Raw genomic sequence first — 24,234 nt, 5'->3', positions numbered from 1 at the left:
TTTATGAACCCAATCTCACAACGCAGCCCATAGGAAACCGAGAGTCAGACTGGCCTTTGAGAACCCACCAAGTTTAGAGACAAGGTCTGGTATTCTAGCTCCTATCTCCGCCATCCTTCCCCCACACGTCTTGAGACCTCACAGAAGTGGCGAGATTCATATGTTTTTTTGCGCTGATCTTACAGAGCAAAAGCGCTCAACCAACAAAAAACAACAGGCCGACACGAGACCCCGCTGGGCCTCATGCCCTCCCCTGACGAAAGCAGCGTCACGTGAGATGCCAGCTCCATTGCTCCAAAGGTGGGCAGAGGTGTGTGTGCGGGGGAGGAATGTGTTACTCTGAGAGGAAAGGCCATTATAAATAACAGCAGTGTATTAAAGCAAGGGGGGAAAAAACCTCTCCCGGGCTACAGCATTGCTGTGGCTTTAAATTATAGTGGAGGAGGATAAAAATAAAGGAGAGGAAGGGAGGGAGACCATGAGGAAAAAGAATTGCCATTGTTTTACCAAGCAGATGGGAAAGTTCAGAGGATCAGAAAAAGACTATTATTATCTCAACTCAACAGAGAGAAGATGGGAGAAAAATGGACTATTTTCTCCTTCCCCTCCTGAAGTGCAGGACACTGGGGCGGAATCTATTTCAGCAAAGAATCGGAAGCAAAGGGGAACTTCAAAGCTCCCGATCAGGGGAATTATCGCCACAGCTGGGCACGGACTCGGAGTTTGTTTTATTGTCCTTTCTCCTGTTATTTGTTCCGATGTCCCGGAGGCTATTTGGGGGGGGGGGGGGAGGGAGGGCTTGAAAGGGGATGGAGCGGGGAAGCACATACCTGAGTCTTTGTTCCAGCCATAGCCCATGCTATTTCTGGGCTACCGGCTTCAACCTACCAGGGACTGGGCAGTCTCAAAGTGTCAGTTCATGGCAAGATGGAACCCTGTGCTGAGCTGGGGGTGGGGGTTGTCTGAGAGAAGGGAAAGAGCAAGCACTTGAATGTGAGAGAGGCAGGAAAAGAGAAAACTCATGAAAGAGAGCGGGAAGGTGAGGGGGAAACTACCACAAGAAAGGGCACGTATGAGAGAGATTCTGTGAAAGAGATGAAAGAAAGGGAACTGACAGCCTGGGATGGGGAGAATGAGACGAGAGAGACAACACACTACGCAAGGAGATGGACTAAGGACCAACTTTCAAAGCAGTCTGTCTTTAGCCTCTAATGTTGCACCCACTGCTTTGCACATGGGGTTCATATCGCTGTATCTGAATGTGCAGAGGACTGCATGCACTGTGCATATGTCTGAGGGCAAAATGAGCGGCTTTTCTTTGCCCCCAATGTCTAGACCACTCCCTGTTGTGTTCTTCCTCCCTAAATTCTCCCTGCAGTTTCAATTCAATACAGCATCCTTCATTCCCGTGCCCTGAGCATTGCTACAGAGCTGCCTGTTCTACCCCAGAGGCAGCTGCCTTTCAGTGGCAGGTGGGGGGAGGGATAGCTCAGTGGTTTGAGCATTGGCCTGCTAAACCTAGGGTTGTGAGTTCAATCCTTGAGGGAGCCATTTAGGGATCTAGGTCAAAAATCTGTCTGGGGATTGGTCCTGCTTTGAGCAGGGGGTTGGACTAGATGATCTCCTGAGGTCCCTTCCAACCCTGATATTCTATTCTTCTATAAAATTATTCTCTGTTTTTATACAGTCTGGCAGTCGCTTTGTGATCCTTCAGGATGAAAGCGGGCAGTCGCATGGGATAAGTTACAGAGCCCCCCACACCTCTAGGATCTGGGATCAAATCCAGGCCTCAGCAGAGTTGCAGCTGGAATGTCTCACCATTTCAGGCTGTTTGGTGGCCTGTATTGAAAGTGCTGGCTGGTTCTTAGCCTAGATCCCGGTGGAGAAGTGTCCGGACGCCTGGATCCACAAAGGTATTTAGCCTCAGTGGAAATTAGGAGCCTACACACTTTTGAGGATCGGGTCCTAAGACAATCAGCACTAATGGGCACCTTCACTGGCAGTCTCAGCAGACGAGGGGAGGCTGGGCCAGGAAGTCTCTGGAGGCTCAGGGCCAGGACTTGCCTTGCTGTGGATGCAGAGGGGCGGTTGCCTAAGCAGGCCTCCCCACAGCAATGTGGGATTCTCCACAGATGCAGCTCCAGCTGCATCAGCTTCCCCGCTGCAGTGCCAGCTGTGACTCCAGCTGTTGAGAGAGCCCTTGCTACCATTAAGCCTGTAGGTGTTGTGTGAATCCGCCCCCTCCCTCTCTCTCTTTGCTTCCCCTCTTTCCCTGGCCTCACGTCAGAGTTCACTTCTCCTGCTGCTCTCACATCGTCTCACTTCCCCCATCTTCAAATGCCTTTGCTGCACGGAGACCTCTGACCCATACCCTGCTGCCACTTCCCAGCCTCCTGCCCTGAACCCACTGGGAGTCCAGTAGACCTGAAAGGCAGCTTCCTCCTTTCATCCTCCCATTATCCGATCTTGCACTGGGGCCTTTCATCCTGGAGGATCCCAAAGTGCTTTGCAACCTCCGCACGGGGCAATTGCTTCACAGCTAAACCACACACGCAGCTTCGGAGGCCAAAGGAAGAAGAGAACAGAATCAGCCCAGCCTAATACTCCTATTCATGCAAATATTGCAGGATCCTGGGTTGCCACAAAGGATCAGGGTCTCTGCTTCCATGTCTCCTCTCAAACATGCAACCCCCTACAAAGTGCTGCCTCCAAGGGACCAGCTCCCCCTGCCAGAGCAGCAGCCCCGCTTGCTGCAGTACCTAGGGTTTTCCCGGGTGGTCCCTTATCCAAGTGCTAAGTCAAACCTAACCCTGCTTAGCTTCTAAATCCCGATAGACTCACATTGCCCAAAGTGGCCCGGCACAGCGTCCTACTCGTCCCGGCTCACACCCAGCGGACATCCGAATCCCTCAGCAAGCCCTGGGAGGAGAGGCACTAGCCTCTGGCTGGAGCGGAGCCATGGGACAACACAATTTAGGCAGGCGTGATCCAAATTAAACATTAAGAGGAAGTATGTCAGAGCCAGAGGGGGCAAAGAGGGAGGGACCCCTAGCCAGCTGCAGCTCTCGGCTGGCTTTCCACGCAATCCCAGTGCTGACTCTTTGGGCAGCACAGCCACTGGAAGTTTAGATGCTGCAGTAGAAACCTGGAGAGGCTCCACTCATGGGAAATGAGATCCAGAGGGAAGTGCCCCCGAGAAGCGCGTGACAGCTATGCTCAGGGTGATGCCATCCCAATGATACACGTGGGTACTCCCTCCCTCCCAGTCCTGGTCTCATGCACACACCTGCCCTCTCTTACCACTTTGGAACTGGAGGATCAAAGCACCTGCACTTTCTGCACAGGTGTGAGTACACACCCACTCCTCACACAAGCACGCCTGCGTGCATGAGAACGTAGAGCGGTGCATGAGCACAGACGTGCACAAGTACACACGCACACACACTCCAGGACACACATGCACATACACAATACTAGTCTCGCACTCTGCTGTCACACCCATCACTCCCTAGATCTGATGTTCCATCTGTTGCACAACACACAGGTTTTACAGCAGGGGACTAGGACTAATTCATAATGGATGATTTCACATACAAATCTCGCCTCTTTTCAGTACGGATCATGTACTCACGAGCAGATCATGATTTTATTCCAAATCATTTGACAAACCATTTTTCACATGTGTACAAATGACAGAGTATACATTCCCACTGCATGTGCGTGCGCGCGCACACACACACACACACACACACACAAAATGGAACTGATCTCAAATAAATCCGTGAGACTCTTTGCTGTTTGCTCTTGGAGCATGGTTGGTACCCCGCCACTGGCTAGCTAAGTCGCATGGCGTGGTTTCTGCTCTCTGACTGGATGAGCGCACAAGCCCCATTCAATGGCTCGTGAAAAGGACTTGATAGCTCCCTTCTGCAAGTGTTTGTGCCAGTGAAACGTGGAAGGGACCCAGGCATAGCTCACGTGGAGTTGTTTATAAAATAATGCAAACATTTGCAGCCATTTTTTTAAATTATCCCACTGGCTCTGGGAAAATCAAGAGACCTGGGTTCTAATCCCAGTTCTGACAAAGGCCTCAGACCCCCTCTTTCGTTTTCTCTCCACCCTCTCTTTTCCCTATATCCCATCTTTTCTCCCTCCTCCTCTCTCTCCCACACCCTCATCCACACACACACTTCCCTCTCTTTCTTTTCCCTATGCTCTTCTTATACTCCCTCTAACCAATTTCCATCTCTCCCTCTGCCACATTCCCTTCTTCTCAGCCCTCAGAGCTTTCCACCCTTCTCTGCCTGCTTCCCAGCTGTCACCAAGGAACCCCCCGCACTCCTCTCTTCATACTTCAGCTCTCCACGCCACTCGGGCTATGAGCAGCATTCGCACCCATGCCCCAGCAAACCTTCCCTGCTTCCCCAGACCTGAAAGGGAGCTGGGAATCCTCCCGGCCTAATCCTGCAGCTCTGGGCTCCTGGTGCACTTCATATTCACGACAGATAGAACATTTCACGGCGAATTGGACGCACATTCAACTGGAAATGGAAATTTTATGACTGTTCTCACTCCGAGGTGCGGATTACACCAGCTGAGAAAACATGGAAGCAAATGAACAAGCCGTGAACTGTAAAGTATATTAATAATGAAACCACAGCCTGGGAAATGAAGGCTTTATTCTGTTTATATTCTGCTCCATTAATAGAAAGCACTCCAGCTAGCTCCACCCCATTAGCCAGCAATCTGTGCAGAGAAAGAGCTCAGAGTTGTCAGGCAGACTCGGGGGAAGGAGGGAGGAACTGGGGTCTGTCCCTCCCACCAGGCCCAACACCACGCCTGCAGGATTTTGGGACACGTCACAGTTTTTCCTTGGGTTGTCCTCAGCTGCAGATCCTCCACAGCAGGCCTTGTGCTGGAATGCAAACAACTGGGTTGTGGCCTGAGATGGCAAAGGAACAGCATGCTTGCTATGCATGATCCAGAGCCTGGCATGGACGAGGGGCTGGTGGGGGAACCAAAGAGGCTGGCCAAGAGAAAAAAGACCTAGAGACAGGGTGGGATTTCCCACTAGGCACAGTAGGTACGTGCCTGGGGCACCAGCATTCTAGGGGCACCTAAAAATACAAAATTTGCCGCTCCCGGGGTCCCGTCAGGTGGCGGGGTGGGCTGAGGGGGAGACAGCCCCACGCAGCCATACTGGAGCACTCCTCACTCAGCTCGGTGGACACGGTCACCTCCCAGCAGGGCCGGTGAGTGCGGCCGGGTAGCAGGGCGCAGGAGAGTGGGTGTCTAGGAGGTTTGTGGGGGAGTTCTGGCAGTGGGGGGGGTTTGTGGTGGGTGCTGGGCAGTGGGTGAGGTCTGTGTGTGTTGGGGCACTGGGCAGTTGGAGGTCTGGGGGCGGTGGGGCGCTGGGCGGCGGGGTGCCTAAAAGTTAAAAGTGGCGATACCCCTGCCTCCCACAGCAGTTATGAGCTCCGAGCCTCTGCGGGCATCGGGGGGACCCTGCAGCTCTCGGCAGCTGCGGAGTGTGTGGGGGAGGGCGGAGCTCCAAGCCCTGTGGGTCGTGGGGGGTAGCTCGGAGGAGGGCACCTGCATCTGCCCAGCCACTGGGGGCAGTGTTGGGACCCTGCCTAGGGCGCGGAAGGTGTAAATCCAGTCCTGCCTAGAGTTCTGTAACTCAGGGTACTAATGCCAGGAGGACTCAGATCCCAAAGCAGTGGGATGCCCCCACATCAAAGCACTTGAGCCATGAAACACACCCTCTGCCTCTTAGTACTGGATCTTGCTCCCTTTCTCTCTCTTCCTTTGATATTTCTAAGGCTCCCCTCCCCTTAATAGCTAAGCACTGCAGGCTGCATGTGCAGGGCACTTGGGCCAGGATACCTACCCCAGCCCCTAAGTGCAGGACGCATACTCAGGGCTGTGAGTCAGCAGACATACATACATACTCCCTGCTCCCTGCGTGCCAGAGGATATGCACCCCAGGATCCCAGACGGTGGGTGTAAGTGTGACCCTAGCTCGAGGAGTTGCTTCGGGTACTATCCTATCTCCTGGCATGGCAGAGGGCCCATCTCTCTCTCTCTCACGGTCAGTTCCTCGCTTGACATGCTTTACCGACCTGCAGTGTCATTAGTGACAACTGGGAAGGAGTCAAGATTCTGACACGTCAATCGTGAGAGCCCCTGAGACTGGGCAGCAGATGGCAGGGATGAGAATGCAACTCAGGGCCCTTTGGTGAGGGACGGGCCCACTTACCATGGCATCCCCCGTCCATTCCTTCAGCCTCTGGCTAGGAACCCAGGGTACTCACAGCTGCGGCGTGCAGAGGAGGGCAGGCCAGGGGGAAAACTGCCTGGTCCAAATGCTTGCCATGAGCCACCGCAACAACCCTCAGGTCGAACATCTGTGCCCCCCACTCCCTGGTCTTTGAAATCCTTACTTATGCCGAGCCCCAGTTAAGTCAATGGGACCAACGGAGTGAGCGACGACTACTGATATGAGAGAAGGCTGCAGGATCGGGCCACACTCTTTAACCCAAAGCTGTATGTTGGCTACCTACCACATCTTGGGCCCAATCCTGAAGCCCACATTCATGAAACCACAGGGAAGAGATGAGTAAGGACCTCAAGTGAGCTCTGAGAGCAAGCAGGTGCTTTTTTCCTGGGGGATTGTCTGGGGTGCCAGAAACTCAGCTTTTACTGTAAAAAGAAAAATGCAGGGAGAGGTTCTCCCCCGTGTCTGAACTCCCGTTGGAGTCCGTATGGCTCCCTGGTCCTGGTGCCGGCCAGCCCCAGCTCTGATGTGTTAACAGCCTGAGCGATGCAAGGGGGCCATATCGCCAGTAAAAATCAGAGCCTAACTCTCGACCTTGTGTTTGCAAATAAAACCCACTAAATGTGCAGGGAGTGATATGGTGACATCTGCCCGAGGCTATGTCTACACTTCAACTGCTACAGCAGTACAGCACAAGAATTCTTCTGTCACCCTATCGCTGTCTATACTAGGGATTAGGCCGGCTTAATTGCATTGCTCAGGGTGTGTGGATTTTTCACATCCCTGAGCAATGCAGCTGGGTTGACCTAACTTGTTAGTGAAGACCAGTCTTGATTCTGCAGACAGTCTGAAACAATAGCTCAGAGAGGTGAGGAATGCCCTTGATTCAGCTAAATGGTGTGTTCACTCTGAAGCCTAATGATGCGAATTAATCATCAGCTCTGCTATTTCACTAGTGCACCAAACACACCCCGATCTGCACCATCTACTATGAGCACAGTCTCATTTTGGTGTCACAAGTGGGTGGAGCTTAGTTTGTGGGTGGAGTTTGGGGGAATCCCACCACTCTCCTCCCTCCACTTGTAAACTGATGCCCAGTGCTACCAATTGAGCACACCCAATAACCAAAGCCTATGGGAAGGCCAAACAAGAATGAGGCAGGCTGTTGGGAGTTGTACAAAAAAAACCCTGCACTGCTCTTCCCTTCAGCCCAGCCCTGTCTTTAGCTGTGTTGCTTAACAGGCCCGGGCCACATGTTACAATACAGCTGTGCTCCCCAACCTCCCCAAGTACAACTGCTACAGCTTATGCAAACCTCATCACAGCAGCTAAAATGAGTCGGAGCTGAGTTTTCTGTAGCTGAAGCATCCTGGTGTTGACAGAATGGGGACGCGATTCCACAGCTCAGAATTTTATAATAATACCTCAGGGGAGTCGCTGGCGGAGTTTGGCCAAAATATAATTAGTTTGCACAGCTATTAGAGGCTGATAAAAGGTTTTAATTTGTGTGGCGATCTCTCGAATCTCAGCTACTCCCTTCCCCTGCTCTTCCCCCCGCTTCCCAGTGCCAGCTGAGTGCCGCACAAGCCCGAGTGAACCACGGATACAAGGCACCACATTTACCGGGGAAATGAGGGTGCCATTCTTCAGCTGCTCTGATTGCTAAAGAGGGCGGAGGAAATCTGGGAAGCTCAAGCTCATTTTTTCTCTCTTCTTACTATGCAAAAAAAAAAAACCAAAAAACAAAAAAAAAAACTGTCCTTCTATAGCATCCAAAGCTTCATTTATGTTGGGCAATCATAAGGGAGAAGGTGCAAATGGATCCTGCTTGTAGGTTGGAATTTACAGCCCCTGCACGAAGTCTGATCCAAAGGGGTTTGGTGCCGGGCAATGCGGTGGGAGAGATGTGCTACGTTACAAGGTTGTTCCACGTTACAAGATTGTCCTGAAAATGGACCAGCCCAGAAGCAATAAATCTACAGTCATTACTGTTGTTATGTCTATATTATGATAGCTTCCAGAGACCCTAATGCCATGGAGCTGGGCACCATGCAAACAGGTAACAGAGCCTACTAGGGACTTGCTGTTGCTCCTGGTTTCCCAGGGAAGATGACCAGATGCTATGGTGATGGACAGCAGTATGAAACCCTAAAGTCCCTGCTCCAAAGAGCTTGCAATCTAAGTAGCCTGCCCTTTACCATGTGACCCAAGAATGTCTTGGTGCCAACTGGCAAAGACACAAGGGGTGCACAGAGTCTCACAGGGACCCACTGGATCAGATGAATGTATATTAAATTTACCAAAGGGTGGTAAACGTGAGATCTCCACCAAGAACCAACAGCCCAATGGCTGCCACAATCATTGTGAAATGTGTGTACGGGTAACTTTTAAGGAATTATGTATCTGCAGTAAAAATTACGTTCTTAAGGGCTATGAGTTATGGTGGGTCAACAGAAGGTCAGGTTAGGCAGGAAGAAAGAGACGCTTATCTCTCTCTGGCCTGTCATGTATCTGTGGTGTGTTGTCTGCTTCACAACACAGGCCTATTTGCATTACTGGGCCTGACACTAATCAGGAGATTGCGGATTTGACAAGAGAGGAAAGCTGTAGGAAAAAACCAAAACCAGCAGGGGGAATATCCTGTTTATAAGTGAAGAACATTTTGGGGTATAGCTGGGAGTACTGAGATACACTCTGGATCCTTCCCCAAGGAGACAAATGGTCAGTGAGTTCTGTCTAAGGAAAGGCAAGTCACAGCCAAACTTGCTGGAAAACAATGCAAGGACTTTGGGTGAGCTAAACTTCATTAGACAGGAAAGTACCTTGCCAATGAAGTCTAGGCTCTAGAATATGTGCTAAGATTTTATTTTACATGTGACCAGTTGATTCCAGCAGTTTTATTTGCTACTTCTTGAATCTCTATACTTTGTTAAACAATGTTGCACTTGTTTTCACTATAAGCATATCTAAGTGCTGTGTCTGAAACAGAGCGGTGATCTGAGGGGAAACTGGTAAGTTGGGGTGTACTGCTTTTTTGGGAGCAGCGAATCTGTGAATACTGCGAGTGTCCAGGGGACCAAGGCTGGACACTCCAAGGGGCGCTCAGAGGTTGGAGTGTGTCTATTGCTAACCTGTAGAGTAACACTGCGGGAAGAGTCATACCCTGATGTTAGTGAATCCAGAACAATTTGCCTGTGGTGAGGAGGGAGAAGAGGATGTGGCAAAGCACATATAGGTAATATGCATCCCTCCTGGAAGCTGGAGGTTTCAGAGAAATACATCAACCCATTTGTGGCTGGGGGGCTCTATTTTTTTAATGCAGATTTTAACTTGGATAGCCCAGTGCACAAACAAACCGACTCAGCTCAATCATCTCAGCAATCAGAAACCCCCCCACTGCTCAGAAACGATGGAGGGAACAAAAGCACACTAGTGTGTGCTGCCGAGTCTGTTATGCTGACACAAGATGAGCTGGCAGAGGGTTACTTCCTAGTGCAAGGCATGCTGTGAAGCTCTAATGACATTTTTCCCATTCTCCACTAAAGCTGGTCGATCTGGATTAGACCCTTGGAACAAACTTTATCACTGGGGTAACTCCAAGAGTATCAGAGAGAGTTATACCAGGGATGGATTTGGCCCTTGGGTCCTCAGGGCCTAATTCTATGAAGTGCTGAGCACCTTGCAGTTCCCATTGGGCCAGATACTGCTGAACCAATTAAGTCAATGACATTTTGCTATGGACTTAAATGGGAGCTGCAGATGCTCAGCATCTCGAGCGTTACAGGTCTATTGAGTTCACAGGAGCCGGAGCAGGCTCCCTTCATTTGGTCACAGCCTGCATGTGTTGTCAATTACATGCTCATTTCAGGGGCAAGATGATCTGTCTGTGGGTTAAATGAGCGAGTGTTTGCTACCAGTTACACTGACACTGCGCCTGACAAATCTCACTCCAAAACAAAAGGAGCAAACGGATCAGAACTAACAGTTCTTCCACTCACAGACATAACAGACAGACCAGAAGAGCTCCGTGTAAGCTCAAAAGCTTGTCTCTTTCACCAACACAAGTTGGTCCAATAACAGGTATTTCCTCGCCCATCCTGTCTCTCTAGACATGCTACAGCCAGATAGAATACTGTAGACAGACAGACAGGCATATAATAGACAGACAGGCAAACCAAGCCACATACATAGCTCCTAGGAGTGAAGGGGTTAAGCTAATGACCCTTGCCCTGTGTCCTGACTCTTTAAGGTAACTGCTGCACAGCCTGGTTTCGCCTGGTGCATTATCCAGACACAACTGGCCCATACTGCCCAGCCCCCTAGCCTACTGCAAACGAGACAGCGCTGGAGATTGCTATCTTCTTGCTTCTGTCTCTTCTGCCGCAGTCCATGCTCATTACTTTTCACTTCATCTCCCATCTCCCTGCACCGAGCAGTGCTAGCAGCGAGCGGAGAGCTGGGAGCGCCTGATAAGGGGCTCTGTTGGTGTGGCCTGGTGTGGGTGCCATGTGCACAGCATCCCCCTCCCCCCCGGACTTGCATGCAGCCCTTTTCCTCCTTTGCTGCCTCAGTGATGTCGGAAGTGACCTTTTTCACAAATGATCTCTCCAGCCCTGTGTGATGAAGTGCACATCAAAAACAGTGGCAGATTTACAGTGATTGAGTGGACTGCACTACAGCCAAATTAATGCTGGCTATAATGTAGTTTACCTCATTAAACAATGCACACCAAGATCCTGTCTGCTGTAAAACAATTGGTCTCTAAAGCCTAGTGTTCATCTTCCAGGGATGCTGGGAGATAATAAATGGGTAATATTCTGGCGATAATGGTAATGGAGTCACGGCTCAGAGCTAATATTATGGCAAAGCAGTAATTATTTCAACAGTAAACAAGGGGACGGTTGAGCTGCCAACAGGACTGGAGCCTGTTGAAATGCTTCAGTGAAATTAGCCAGATCCCAGGCCTGGGACTGGCTCTTAGGATGAGGATGACATTCTCACCTGCTGACTGTGAGAGACAGGCCTCCTCATGGCTCATCAGCTCCAGCCATGCGGTGGCCTCTCCAACCCATCTGGAGAATTTAGTGCTGGTGGGAGGTGCCCTTCTATGGGAGAGGCGGAGCCTCGCAGCAGCAGCCTCGTTCTCCTCAGGAGTGGGGAGGGGCCACCACAAAGCGTGGGGGACACTTGAGCAAAGAATCTTGGATGATGCCCATGTTCAGAGAAGGTGTGGCTGGTGCCAGCCTACGTGATGTCTGGTTGGGTGGGTGGAGCCTTGCCATCAAAAATGGCGCCGCAAGGCCACGGGAATCCTCTGATTATGGGGGACAAAATATGAGGGAGGAAAGAACAGGAAGGAAGAGGGGGTATTAAAACAATACAGAGGGAATGGGGATAGAACCAGAAAGGGACACCTAGCAGAGAAACCCAGACAGAACCTACCATGCCAAGAAGGTGGGGAAGGTGCCAACTTGACAGCCCTAGAGAATCCAGGCCTCTGCTTATCCCCAGGACATGTACAACACAGGCAGTAGCTGGACTTGCTTCCCTGTTGCATTGCCCTGCCATCCCTGATCTGGAGGGAACTCCCTCTAGCAGGGGGCCGTCCATTCTCTGTGGCCCATCAGTCCTTGCCCTCCCTGTCCCAACGGGGTGACAACCAATACCGTGTTCCCCGGCAGTCCTTCTCACCTGAGGATTTCAAAGTGCCTCATGGATAATTCATTAGTTGAGCCTCACAAATCAGTCCGCACCAGAAAAGCCAGCATTATCAAGCCCTCTGATTCAGACGGTGATACTGGCAAGAGGCTGGTATCTGCCAATGTTTCAATCACCCCATAAATTCAGTTGAGCTGTTTTTATCTGGTGCTTTACGCTGCTTTCCTCAACAAGGCTCATCTGGCCTTTCAGGAGGAAACCAGGCCCTCTAGCTCCTATCATTTCTGGCCAATTGTTAAGACAATCCAACTGAGTGCCAGATGTCAGGACTCACTGGTGCTTATTTGATTCTTGAAAGGAACTTGACCAGAAACGTGCTGCCGCATAGACAGACATAAAGCAGAGGGAAGAAAGAAGAAGGAGGAAAACAAAACAGACCAAGGCAAGATGATCTTACATACTCTATTCGCATCACATTCACTCACTTAATCATACCAGATGCAACACAGTGAGTTTTATAGACTACAGAAACCTCCCCTAATGTACATATCCTACAAAGTGCCTGTCACTGGAGTACAAGGGTGAGACAGCATGACTGCATTCAACAAGAACAATGAAACAGCCTGGAATAAAACCCAGGAGTCCCAACTCCCCGTCTCTGGAGTCTAGAGTCCTTTGGACCAAAATCCTCTGGACCAAAGCATCCAAACCCTTCTGACTGGGGTGTTTATTTCGCTGGAATGTTTGGTCAAAACTTTATATTAAGGTTCCCTGTCTAAATGGTTGAAAAAGGGTTAATAAGTGATAACTAGATGGTATAAGCATGTTACAGACATGAGTGGCATGGTTTCAGGACACTCAGAAGCATCAGTAGAAGGTGTTAAAAATGATTAGATGTCACGATTATGCATAACCTATCGACCCGTTGGACTCTAGAACAATCTGTAACAACTGATTCATCATTTATTAAAATGTCTATTAGCCATTTATTAACCCTTTATAAGAACCACCTTAATATAAAGTATGACCAAACTGTCTCTTTTTAAGTTAGACAACAATTGGGTTTCCTATTTCCCTGCCTGAACACCTCAACTCATCAGTCTATTTCACCATTGCTTTAAAAAAACCTTTCTATTACCCTGACCATCAATAACCCAATTCATCTGTCAACCACTGTCTCAGCTCCCGTGTCATCTATTTCCTTGACTCTCTCAATGAAGCACACCCATTTCTACCCAAAGTGCCACGAGAACCAGAGACACTGAACGTACTTGGCTTAGGGGGCAACATCTGCTGTGAATGTCTCTGAGGCCTCAAAACGGGTCTTTCTGGAGAGCTGAGTTGGCCTGGCCTGGAGAACTGACCTTAAAGAGGTGGGTTCTGCTTAGCAAATTGCTTAGACAATTGTTGCAGGGCTAGATATATTATTGTTTAAAAGGCAATCTCTTTCCCTAGCGATCGTCCCACTCAGCAATGGATGGGTCCCACAGTGATAAGCGCTATAGATGCAGTCAGACTGACTGATGAGATGCACAGACAGATAAGTAAGGATAGACAGACAGATCCCCTGATCAATTCTAGTTTCCACAATGCAAGGGGATTTATTTAAAGCTTTTCCCACCCACCACATGTCCTCCCATGGCCAAGCCCCTCACATCAGCCTCTCCGAGTCCTCTGCATTGCACCTGACTCTGCTCTATGTGCTCGGCAGGGGGGTTACAATTCTTTGAATTGTAATGGCTTTAATGGGCTGAATGCACCACAGGCTCACAAGGCGAGACAGGGCTAGAGTGACAACACCACAACGTGAAGTTTCTCATTCTCTTTGTGCGCGCGCATTATCAGGAACAGGGACACCGCTGTGAGCCTCCTGGCTGCCTCGCTGGCATGTGCTGCTTCTCGCTACATCGCTGATGGAGTGTGGTGTGTGTGTGTGTGGGGGGGGGAATGGCACATCAGAATGGACCTTTCTCTCTCCTGGGTTTTAGCCTGGTCTGGGGAGAGCGGGCAGAAAGGTTTCCTTTCCAAAAGAAGGCGTGTTTATCAGGAGAGCATCATGGATAGAACCACAGCAGGTGAAAGGCACCTGGACCACCCCACGGCCCAGGGCCCCGTGATGCCTCCGACCTCCCCGTGGCCCAGCTCCCCACGACCCCCTCTCTCCCGCATCGTTCTGTGGCCCAGCTCCCTACAAAGCCCTGACCACCCTGGAGCCCAGTGACAACCCGCTGCCCAGCTCCCTGGAACACCCCGACCGCCCCGCGGCCCAGCTCCATACTGCTCTCACAGACCAAGTAGCCTGAACCAATCCACTTCCAATCCACCAACTCATTCATCTCAAGATTCCCCGCCTTGCTTTTAAGCCCTGCCCAGAGTTATAGAGAACTGCCTTGATGTAGTGGACAGGGCGCTGGGCTGGGCTGGGAGTCAAGAAGCCTGGAGTCTACTCCCAGCTTCGCTGCTGTTGCAAGTATGGGCAGAGGATCTCATGAGACCTCTGCCATTTTTGGGCCAAAATCTCATCTATCTTAGATAGTGATCTGGACACTATTCCTGCTGTGTCTGAGCACCTGCCAACCTCTATTGTATTTATATTAATATCAGCCCCGTGAGAGAGGCTGTGCTAGTGCACCCATTTTACAGATCGGGAACTGAAGCATGGACAGACTAACTGACTTGCCCATGGCCACCCAGGAAGTCCACAGCACAGCTGTGAAATGAATTCTGGTCTCTCCAAGTCCTAGGTGACTGTCCTAACCACTGGACCACCCTTCCTCTCTTCTACAAACAGCTGATGAAGTCTGGCCCAAAGGTCACCCTGATTCATGGCGATGTTAACAATAATCCACCGCTGAAACTCAGCTGTGAACCCTGCCCAAATACCATCTCTAATCCTCCCCATTGAGGCAAACTTCAAGGTTCATTGAATGAAACAGGCATTTTCCGTGAGCAAAGCCATTGTGAACTGGCGTGTTATTAATAATCACAGCCTCAGCCCTACATCAGGATGCCTCGTTACCCTGACAGTCATTATTCTGGCCCCGACACTGGAATCCATCATGCTAAACGGCAATCTTTCTACGAAGGACCCCCATAAAGCCTTGGACCTGGAATGGACCCATGAGACGAGATCCCTGCATTAGAGCCCTATGCACACGGAACCTGAGCACACGCCTCGGATCCCCACAAATGCCACCTGTTTGAAAGATGAGTCTGATTTCTAACGTCTCCATGGATAGGTGCCCCCGGGTTCACCAGCAGTGTCGCCTCTCACTCTGTTAGAGCGACAGCTCTCTTCACTTCCGTGGTTCTCTTGTCCCCCACAGCTCATGAAGCTGTACTCTTGCGTAGCCAAGAGATTCTGGCATGGGTCTGCTGACACGCACTTGACAATACTGCTGTCACCATGACAACATTCGATTTACCCCCCAAAAAGTAAAAGGCCAGTAACCACGGAAGCACTTGAGTGACCGTAACCTGACGGTATGGGATATCGTATCCCAGTTTGGGATAAGAGGGAAGGTCCTCTCATGGATCAGTAAAAGACAGGAAACAGGGTAAGAATAAATGGACGGTTTTCACAATGGAAAGTGGCAAATAGCAGGGTCCCCCAAGGATCTGGACTGGGATCAGTGCTGTTCAGTGTATTCATAAATGATCTGGAAAAGGAGGTAGGTAAACTGTGAGGTGACAAAGTTTGCAAGTTATACTAAACTACTAAAGATATTTAAGTCCAAAGCTGACTGTAAAGAGTTATAAGGGATCTCACCAAACTGGGTGACTGGGCAACAAGACGGCAGATGAAATACAATATTGATAAATGCAAAGTAATGCACATTGGAAAACATAACCCTAACTATCCATACAAAATGATGGAGTCTAAATTAGCTGTTACCACTCAAGAAAGAGATCTTGGAGTCACTGTGGATAGTTCTCTCAAAACATCTGCTATGTGTGCAGCAGCAGTCAAAAAAGCTAACAATGTTAGGAATTATTAGGAAAGGGATAGATAATAAGACAGAAAATATTATAATGACACTATTAAATCCATGATACGCCCACACCTTGAATACTGTGTGAAGTTCTGGTTGCCCTGTCTCAAAAAAGATATATTAGAATTGGAAAAAGTAGAGAGAAGGGCAAGAAAAATGATTAGGGGTATGGAACAGCTTTCATATGAGGGGAGATTAAAAAGACTGGGACCATTCAGCTTAGAAAAGAGATGACTCAGGAATGGGGTAATTTGCTAAGAGTGAATACAATCTTGAATGGTGTGGAGAAAGTAGATAGGGAAGTGTTATTTATCCCTTCACATAACACAAGAATTAGGGGGTACCTGATGAAATGCACAGGCAGCAGGTTTAAAACAAACAAAAGGAAGCACTTCTTCATAGAACACAAAGGCAACCCGTGGAACTCATCAGGGGATGTTGTGAAGACCAGAAGTATAACTAGGTTCCAGAAAGAATTAGATAAGTTCATGGAGGACAGATCCATCAATGGCTATTAGCCAAGTCCCAGGCTTACTGAAGCCTAGGACTCTCACTCAATATGGAGAAGACTAAAGTGCTCTATCAACCTGCTTCAGGCCTTGCACGTGACCCACCACAAATCACCATCGAGGGTCAGACTTTGGAGACAGTTGAGCACTTTTGCTACCTCGGTAGCCAACTTTCTCAAAATGCAAAAATTGACAGTGAGATCCAGCACGCAAGTGCTTCCTTTGGGAAATTGCTCCAACGCATTTTCACGGACTGTGACCTACAGCAGGACACCAAGATCCAGGTCTACAAGAAAATTGTTCCTACACTCCTCTATGGACGCATAACCTGGGTGACCTATTGACAGCACCTCAAGAGCTTGGAGAGGTACCACCAATGATGCTTCCTGAAGATCCTTCGTGTCAAGATCGCCGCACTAACGCCAGCATCCTCGCTGAAGCCAATGTCACCAGCATTGAAGCAATGGTCCTCATGCACCAACTTCGCTGGGCTGGACACTGTGTGCAGATGCCAGACACTCACCTCCCAAATCAAGTCCTCTACTCTCAGCTCACCCATGGTCAGAGATCCCGTGGTGGTCAGAGGAAGAGCTGCAAAGACACACTGAAAGCGTATCTTAAGAAAACTAATGTGAACATCACAAGCTGAGAGGAGCAAGCCATCAACCGACCCCAATGGCGCCATATCCTCCATCAGGCAATGGCCCACTTTGAGGAGAAGTGCCTTGCCTTCGAAGCTGAAAAGAGAGAGAGAAGGAAGGAAAAAGAAAGAACTTTCTCCCTGCAAGCAGCTGGCCTGCTATGAAATGTGTACCTACTGTGGGCGGATTTGCAGTTCCAGGATCGGACTCCTGAGTCATCTCAGGACCCATATGTAAATCCGTGGTAGAGATCGTCCTCAAATCGAGGGATCGCCAATCCAATCCATTAGCCAAGATGGTTAGAGACACAACCCCTAAACCTCTAACTGCCAGACGGTGGAACGGGACGATGGGATGGATCACTAGAAATTGCCCTGTTCTGTTCATTCCCTTTGAAACATCTGGCACTGGCTGCTATTGGAGACAGGATACTGGGCTAGCTGGAGCATTGGTCTGACCCAGTATGGCTGTTCATATGTTCTTATGAAAGATGGAAGCAGCAGTCATAGGCTGGAACCCCAAAATCTGGCTCCTGGGCAAAACCCTGAGCGTTTGGACTCCATCCCTTTTGGGGAGCAGGGGCCCAGCTGTGCGACTTGGGTTGGCCTCTGAACTGCATCAGAGCTGGATTTTCAGTTCAGGGAGAAGCCAAATGTATTCTACGCTGTGAAATGTGAACTTCACCCATCTCTGGTAATTAGCAGAGTGCAAGATCTGCCTCCAAAATCAGCCAATTTAGAGCACCTCTAAAGCACCCTGAGGGCAAGTGACACAAGAAGGTTCTTTTGCAGTGGGAGTGGTTTCTCGGGAAGGATGCTGCTGCCTCCCACACAGACTGTTATTTCTTGACCTTCATTGTCTTTCTGCCTCTCCTGCTTCCTCACTTCACACAGCTGGAAAAGCTTCTCCTGACTGCCATCCTAATGATCTCAGTGCCTCGTAGGCTCTGACACCGGCGCTGACGGCCAGGGTGCTGGTGTCAGCCCACCAGATGCCAAAGCGTGGCCTCCTGACACCTTTTTGCTGAACTGATATTTGAAGGCAAAGTGCCTGGTGGGTCTGGCAGAACTTGAACTGCCCTTTAGAGCCTCCAGGCCCCATTTGATGGCTGGAGGGGACTTCTCAGCGGAGATGCACCAAAGATTGGGGTAGGAGTCACAACACTCTTGGATCTCTGGATTAAGCAATTGCACAGAGCCTCTTCCCCGCTCCACCAGACTCCAGAAGACTGAAGCACCTGCTCTTCCTCGACCCAGTTGGATGGCTGTATTTGCTATTTAAGTTTTACCAGAGGTGTCTGGCTGGAATAATATGCTGTGATGCAGAAGAAAAAGATGGGGGGAGTTGCTGCAGGTCAAGAGTGAGGTGAATCGGCAGAGATGCAAGGGGGTCTCAGAACCGGGAGAACAGAGCAGACTGCTCGTCAGGAAAGAGGTGCATCGGCAGAGTTTTATGAGAGTCCCAGGGCTGGAACAGCAAAAGGGGTGGTGCAGATCAGGACTGGAGTGCATCAACAGAGCTGAGAGGGGAGTCCAGGACTGGAGTAACTGGGGGCCCGGGTTTAAGTATATCAGCAAAACAGAGAGAGGGAGGTGGAGACAGAGAGAAAGCACGTGTGTTATGAAAGCAGATCTTGGCTAAACTGGAATAGGCTTTATACAGCTCTTTTCAAAAGCCGTTTGCCGCAGTGATCCTATTTTTTTTTGTTCACGGCAAGAGGAATTTGGAAAGAGAGCTGCCCGTGAATGGAGACGTGCAAAGGAACGGCAGGCGGCTCCTGCAGGGAAACTCCCCAAAGGCCTTAAGCATTCAGCCACAGACACAGAAGAGATCACTCAAAGCCCCTGTGACTCAGTGTCAGAGACCGCGTCAGCAGGAAATTCACCTGCTCCAGCTCTTAGCAAAAGAGTTAAATGGTAGAAATAATGCCCCCCACACACACACAAGTAGTAACCTGGTCAGCACCAGAAAAGCATCCCCTCCCCTCTCCCCCCCAAAACAAGTGGTGTGAATGCAGCTCCCATAAGACCATGCATTCAGAGGGGTTTATGAGTGCAAGCTGCTGCATATAGATCACACTATACCAGAGCAATGCAGGCTGCTAGAAATCAGGTACCAAGGACTCCTCTGTTGTCACAGGAGCTGGGGGTGGACGGGAAGGAGCTGATGGGGGGGGGTGGACGATGAGTCACTGGACTTAAAGTGGCTAGAAAACAGCAGCAGAAAATTTACATTACACAGGTTAGCTCCTGCAGGGAAGGGCAGCGGAACCAGCTTCCACAGCAGCTACCGGCCATCCCTGCCTCAGCCCTGGCATAAAGGGTGGTCACCTCACACTGATGGCACAGGTTACAAATGCTCATTAGCCACTCACATGTATGCAGGGGCTGGAAACCATGGGACCAGGGACCTATAACCAACTCCCTGTGGCCCCTTTTCACCACTGCCTCCACTGCAGAGAATCCAGCTGAGGGAAACTGAGGCATGGGGGTGGGAAGTGATTCATCCAAGGTCATTGGGGAATAATTGGCAGAGCCAGATACATGGGTTACAGTCCCCTCCCTGCTCCTCGGACCACACTGCCTCTTAGAAGGCTCCCCTGTCAGGCTCTTTACAGAACCATGTCAAAATGCATTTGCTTGGGATTAACAAAGCTGGGGAATTTTCATGGCATGTAGCACACTTTGAGGTCTCAGGATGCCCAAACATAGACAGACGACAGCCAAATAATCAACTCACAGATAGATGCCCCCACCCCCAGCTACTGTAAAGGTGCTGAGATGGTACAGTGGGTGTGGGTGGAGAAGACACTGAGAGACAGAGGACAGATCAAATGCAGTCATAGCTACTTAGCTAGCGAGCGAGCGAGAGAGATGGCATGTCTGGCAATAAATAGGTAGGTAGGCAGGCATCGGAGCTGCCCTGTGCCAACTCTGAGCTTGGCACTCCCAGCTAGCGAGAGCCCAGCCCCATGCAGTTTGTGCGGTGATTAGTTCTATTGGGTTTCAAATGCAGAATCTCTAATCTGGGCCAGAAATCTGGTAACAGCTACTGTTGTAAATTATCCAACTCCACAGGTAATTTCTGATTAGCTCACTCCTCTCCCCTTGGTGCATCCTCAGTTTCCATAGCAGCTAAGACCGAAGTAAAATGGAAACATCTGGTTCAAGCACAGGTAAAGCTCCCCTGGGGAAAGAAATCTGCTGGATGGCAGCACACAGAGATAACAGCCCCTCTGAAAGCCAGCCGTGGCAGAACCTCAGAGACGGGGAGGGGAGTATGGGGAATAGAGCGAAAGGGGTTTGGGGGGGAGGGAGAAGAAAGCAAGCAAGAAAGAAGATGAATGGCTATGGAGTGGGAGCAAATGGATCATTGCAGAGATGCCCTACCATAAACGCTCGCTGATGGTGATAGATGCACTGGCAGTAACCTTGATCCAGTCCCATTAGATGCTCAGCTATGGGAGGGAGCACACAGAGATCGGTGGCACAGACTTTATCAATCACCCACATGAAGGGCCCGCTCAGCAGCTTGGCCCACGCGGGGTGCATCCATCTCAAGCAGAGAGGCCAACGCACACAGGGAAGGCTGGGTTTTGTAACAGACCCGTTCGAAAGGTGTCCATTGTAAGTGACAGGAAAGGAATGGAGTGAGGTGTCGGGGTCCCTGCTCCGTCCCTCTCAGTCCACGGAGATTAATGAGTTGGCCCAGCAGCCACAGAAAGCACTGGGGTCGGCTGAGAGCACTGGGGTCGCACTCTGACACTGCAGTGATTAGCATGGACTTAGACAGGGGAACAATGGGGCAAATGGGTATGTTTCTCAGGGGAGTTACGTTTGTCTAATAGATACACTCAGCCCTGAGATTCTTTCACTCCATGCAGGGTGAGGGCAGAGAGCTGGCGATATCACAGACAATCAGACCCTGCCCTGATCTAACCTGTCAGCAGGCTGGCGGGCACTGCAACCAGAACCCCAGTACTCAAAGCCTTCCAGTCATCATCCTAGTCTAACCGATCCTAACCGCTTGGTTCAACAGCATCTGAGAAACGCTGGAGATCGCACAACGCAAAGTGAAATTAAATAAAATCACAGGGAAAGTATTTTGAAACGTGATCAGACATCACTGAATTTGTGCCTATAGGAATTAACTCTCCAGCAATCCAATCCACACTGTTACAGGCCTCTGTTGTTTATTAATTAACGAGAGACGGCAATTCATGCAATCTGTTTAGTCGTTTTCTTTCTTTTTGCACTGCTATTTCCAGTCTCATTGGCACCGATATGGACATCCCAATGGTAACTTTTAATACTGCATTTTTTAAAATGGTGTTTTCTATAGGTCCTACACAAAAACAAAACGTTGCCCTTGATCGAACTTGCACTCACTAAGATCTCCCGTTATCACACTAGTCTGATTAAAGCATTCAACCCACGATCATGATAAAAAAAACAAACTCGCACTTAGTGCAGGGTCTTTACAAACACAACTGAGAATTTGTGCCATGTTAGCCCTGAATCCTCTCTTGAGCACACAGTCTAAAACCATTTGTGCTCTCAGGATCAATTCCTGGGGCAGGGAAGGATGGAGTCTTCCTTCCAGGCCATCAACCAGAACTGCAGATACTCTGAGGCCACAATTCCAGCCTCCATCCGGAGTCCCCTCCTTGCAGCGTGCATCACATCCGTCTTTGTGAGTGGGAATGGCTGATGCCCCTAAGCCCCTACTGCAGGGATAGCACTAGGAATGCATGAGGCCGCATGTGGCCATCTTACCTTTGGGGGAGATGTGCCTCCAGGTGATTGTAGGATCCGGTCTGCCCGTGGCTATACAGGTGAGGCTGATGTTGCCGCCTTCGTTGATGGAGATATCGGAAGAGATCTCAACAATTTTGGGAGACACTGGAACGACATACAGGGAAAAGTGAGGAGGCAGCAGGTTCCGATTTGACTGTTTCACTCTAATTCTCCAGGTTGTGTGTGTGTGTGTGTGTATGGGGGGGGGAGTTTGTGTGTGTAGTTGTGGATGAACAGCTGCATGTGTAGGTGGATTCTCCCCATCTCACAATTACCAGCTAAGCAACAGCCCATCAGCTCCATCTAACATGGCAGTGAAGGACCTGGAAGTGACATTCCCCCATCCCCCACTTCCTTCCCAGATATACAGGCTGCTTACCCCCCAAATCCCTCCTTAACCTACTCCCCACTCCATTTCCACTAGAATCATGTCCTTGAGAGGATTAACTGGAGGAAAACACCCTCTCTGCCAGGCATTCCCAAACTGGGGCCGGTGGAGCTCTCGCTGGTGGGGTGCCCAGAGCTCACTCATCGCCTGGTGCTGATTCAAGCCCCTTGTTTGCAGCTGCCTCTAGGTCATGAAGAAGATTCTGGAGGCCTGTGAAAGAAGCTGGAAGCCAGGAGAAAGAGCCAGCCCAGCGGCCTCCATGAGTTGCCACTACACAGAAAAGAAAACAGTGGTGCCCTCAGGGATGAGATCCACTCGTGCTGCTCTTCACCAGTGTCCAGGGAGGGCGTGGGGGAGAAGAGAACCAGATGGTTGGACAACATGTCCAGGGTAGGATGTGTAACCCCTTGGGGTGTAGAGAGCACCGCCCCTTTAAAACCTCGTCCTGAGGCAGTGCAAGGCGAGGTTGTTCTGAGGGGAGGGGAGTCGAGAGAAGGAGCGTGAGAGGGACCTGGGGGTGTCTGTAGCTCCAGACAAGAGGGCCTACAGCGAGTAAGCCCTCACACAGCAAAGCAGGCGAGAACCAGCTCGAAGCCTGGGAGGGACAGAGTGGCTCACCGGGGACGTCCCAAGATGGGAGCCAGGAGAAGCACTGTGCCAGGAAGGAATCACCTGAGAAGCATAAACCGCAGCCACCGTTGACCAGAACTGTATGGGGCTGAGAGTACTGGTGCTTCTGACTTCACATGGGGAATACGGAGGGAGGCTGTAGACAGCTAAGAGGCGGGTTGCTACTCTGTGTGGGTTTGTGGAGAGCAGCAGAACACCGGACGGGTTGGTTGTTGAAAGCGGGCGGGCGCTGAAGACGACCAGGAGCACCCAAGAAGAGGCAGTGCTAGTCCATCGGGGGCCCTAAGCAAGAATACTTTTGGCCTCTCCCCCCATCCCCACAACACATAATGAAAAGTGAATAAGGGGCCCCCTTGAGCTGCGTGGGGTCCTAAGCTATTGCTTAGTCTGCTTACACCTAGCGTTGGCTCTGCACCCATGGTTCACTGATGGACTGGAACTCTGCCCGGGATTCTTGACCTCTGAGTCTAGAAACATAGCTCTTGGCAGCTATCCTTGTATACTGTGGTAGCACTGGGTCCATGGGTCCTCGTGTTGGATGTAATCCTGTTTTGCCACTCCCCCATCTTCTCCCCCGGTGTTTTTCTCCATCCATCCCTCTGTAAATAAATATTTCCCTTTCTTATGTCCGTTGTACTATTCTGATGAGCATGTTTACTCTGGAGGGTTTGGAACAGGTGTTCCTGAGGTGGAAGGGAGTTTCCCTGCTGTGTTCCTGCGTATACCTTTCCTTGGCCAAAGCTGCCTGGCAGAGCAGACTCCACCTTGGCCGTCGGGGGCTATAGACACTGTGACAGACCCAGACCAGTGGGGTACAGGAGTCTGGTAGAGGGCAAATATACTGGTCACTGGATTAGTAGTTTTCTGTTCCCTGAGTGTGCAGGGCAGGGGCTGCACAAGAGTAATTAGGAACCTGCTAGAACCAGTTAAGGCAGGCAGGCTAATTAGGACCCCTGGAGCCAATTAAGAAGAAGCTGCTAGAATCAATTAAGGCAGGCTAATCAGGGCACTTGGATTTTAAAAGGAGCTCACTTCAGTTTGTGGTGCGAGTGTGAGGAGCTGGGAGCAAGAGGCGCAAGGAGCTGAGTGAGAGGGTGTGCTGCTGGAGGACCGAGGAGCACAATCATTATCAGACACCAGGAGGAAGGTCCTGTGGTGAGAATAAGGAAGGTGTTTGGAGGAGGCCATTGGGGAAGTAGCCCAGGGAGTTGTAGCTGTCATGCAGCTGTTACAGGAGGCACTATAGACAGCTGCAGTCCACAGGGCCCTGGGCTGGAACCCGGAGTACAGGGCGGGCCCGGGTTCCCCCCAAACCTCCCAATTGACCTGGACTGTGGGTTCTT

General features: G+C 50.3%; 1 protein-coding gene across 5 annotated transcripts in view; it reads right to left on the bottom strand.

Moving 5' to 3' along the window:
* Positions 1-24,234, bottom strand: part of NTM (neurotrimin) — a 684,044-nt gene that overhangs the window by 60,059 nt on the left and 599,751 nt on the right. For all 5 annotated transcript variants that reach the window (XR_002908047.2, XM_024198722.2, XM_024198721.2 and 2 more), the window contains one exon: positions 21,853-21,978. Coding sequence is in view for 4 of the 5 variants with exons in the window: in XM_024198722.2 (XP_024054490.2) it covers positions 21,853-21,978 (126 nt within the window). In the remaining variant the exon portion in view is untranslated. The remainder of the gene's footprint in view (positions 1-21,852; positions 21,979-24,234) is intronic.

This window comes from Terrapene carolina, unplaced genomic scaffold (assembly GCF_002925995.2).
Source record: "Terrapene carolina triunguis isolate 2854851 unplaced genomic scaffold, T_m_triunguis-2.0 Scaffold374, whole genome shotgun sequence".
Classification (NCBI taxonomy): Eukaryota; Metazoa; Chordata; order Testudines; family Emydidae; genus Terrapene; species Terrapene triunguis.
The sequence above is the reverse complement of the archived record's forward strand: the minus strand, read 5'-3'. Positions and strand labels throughout refer to the sequence as shown.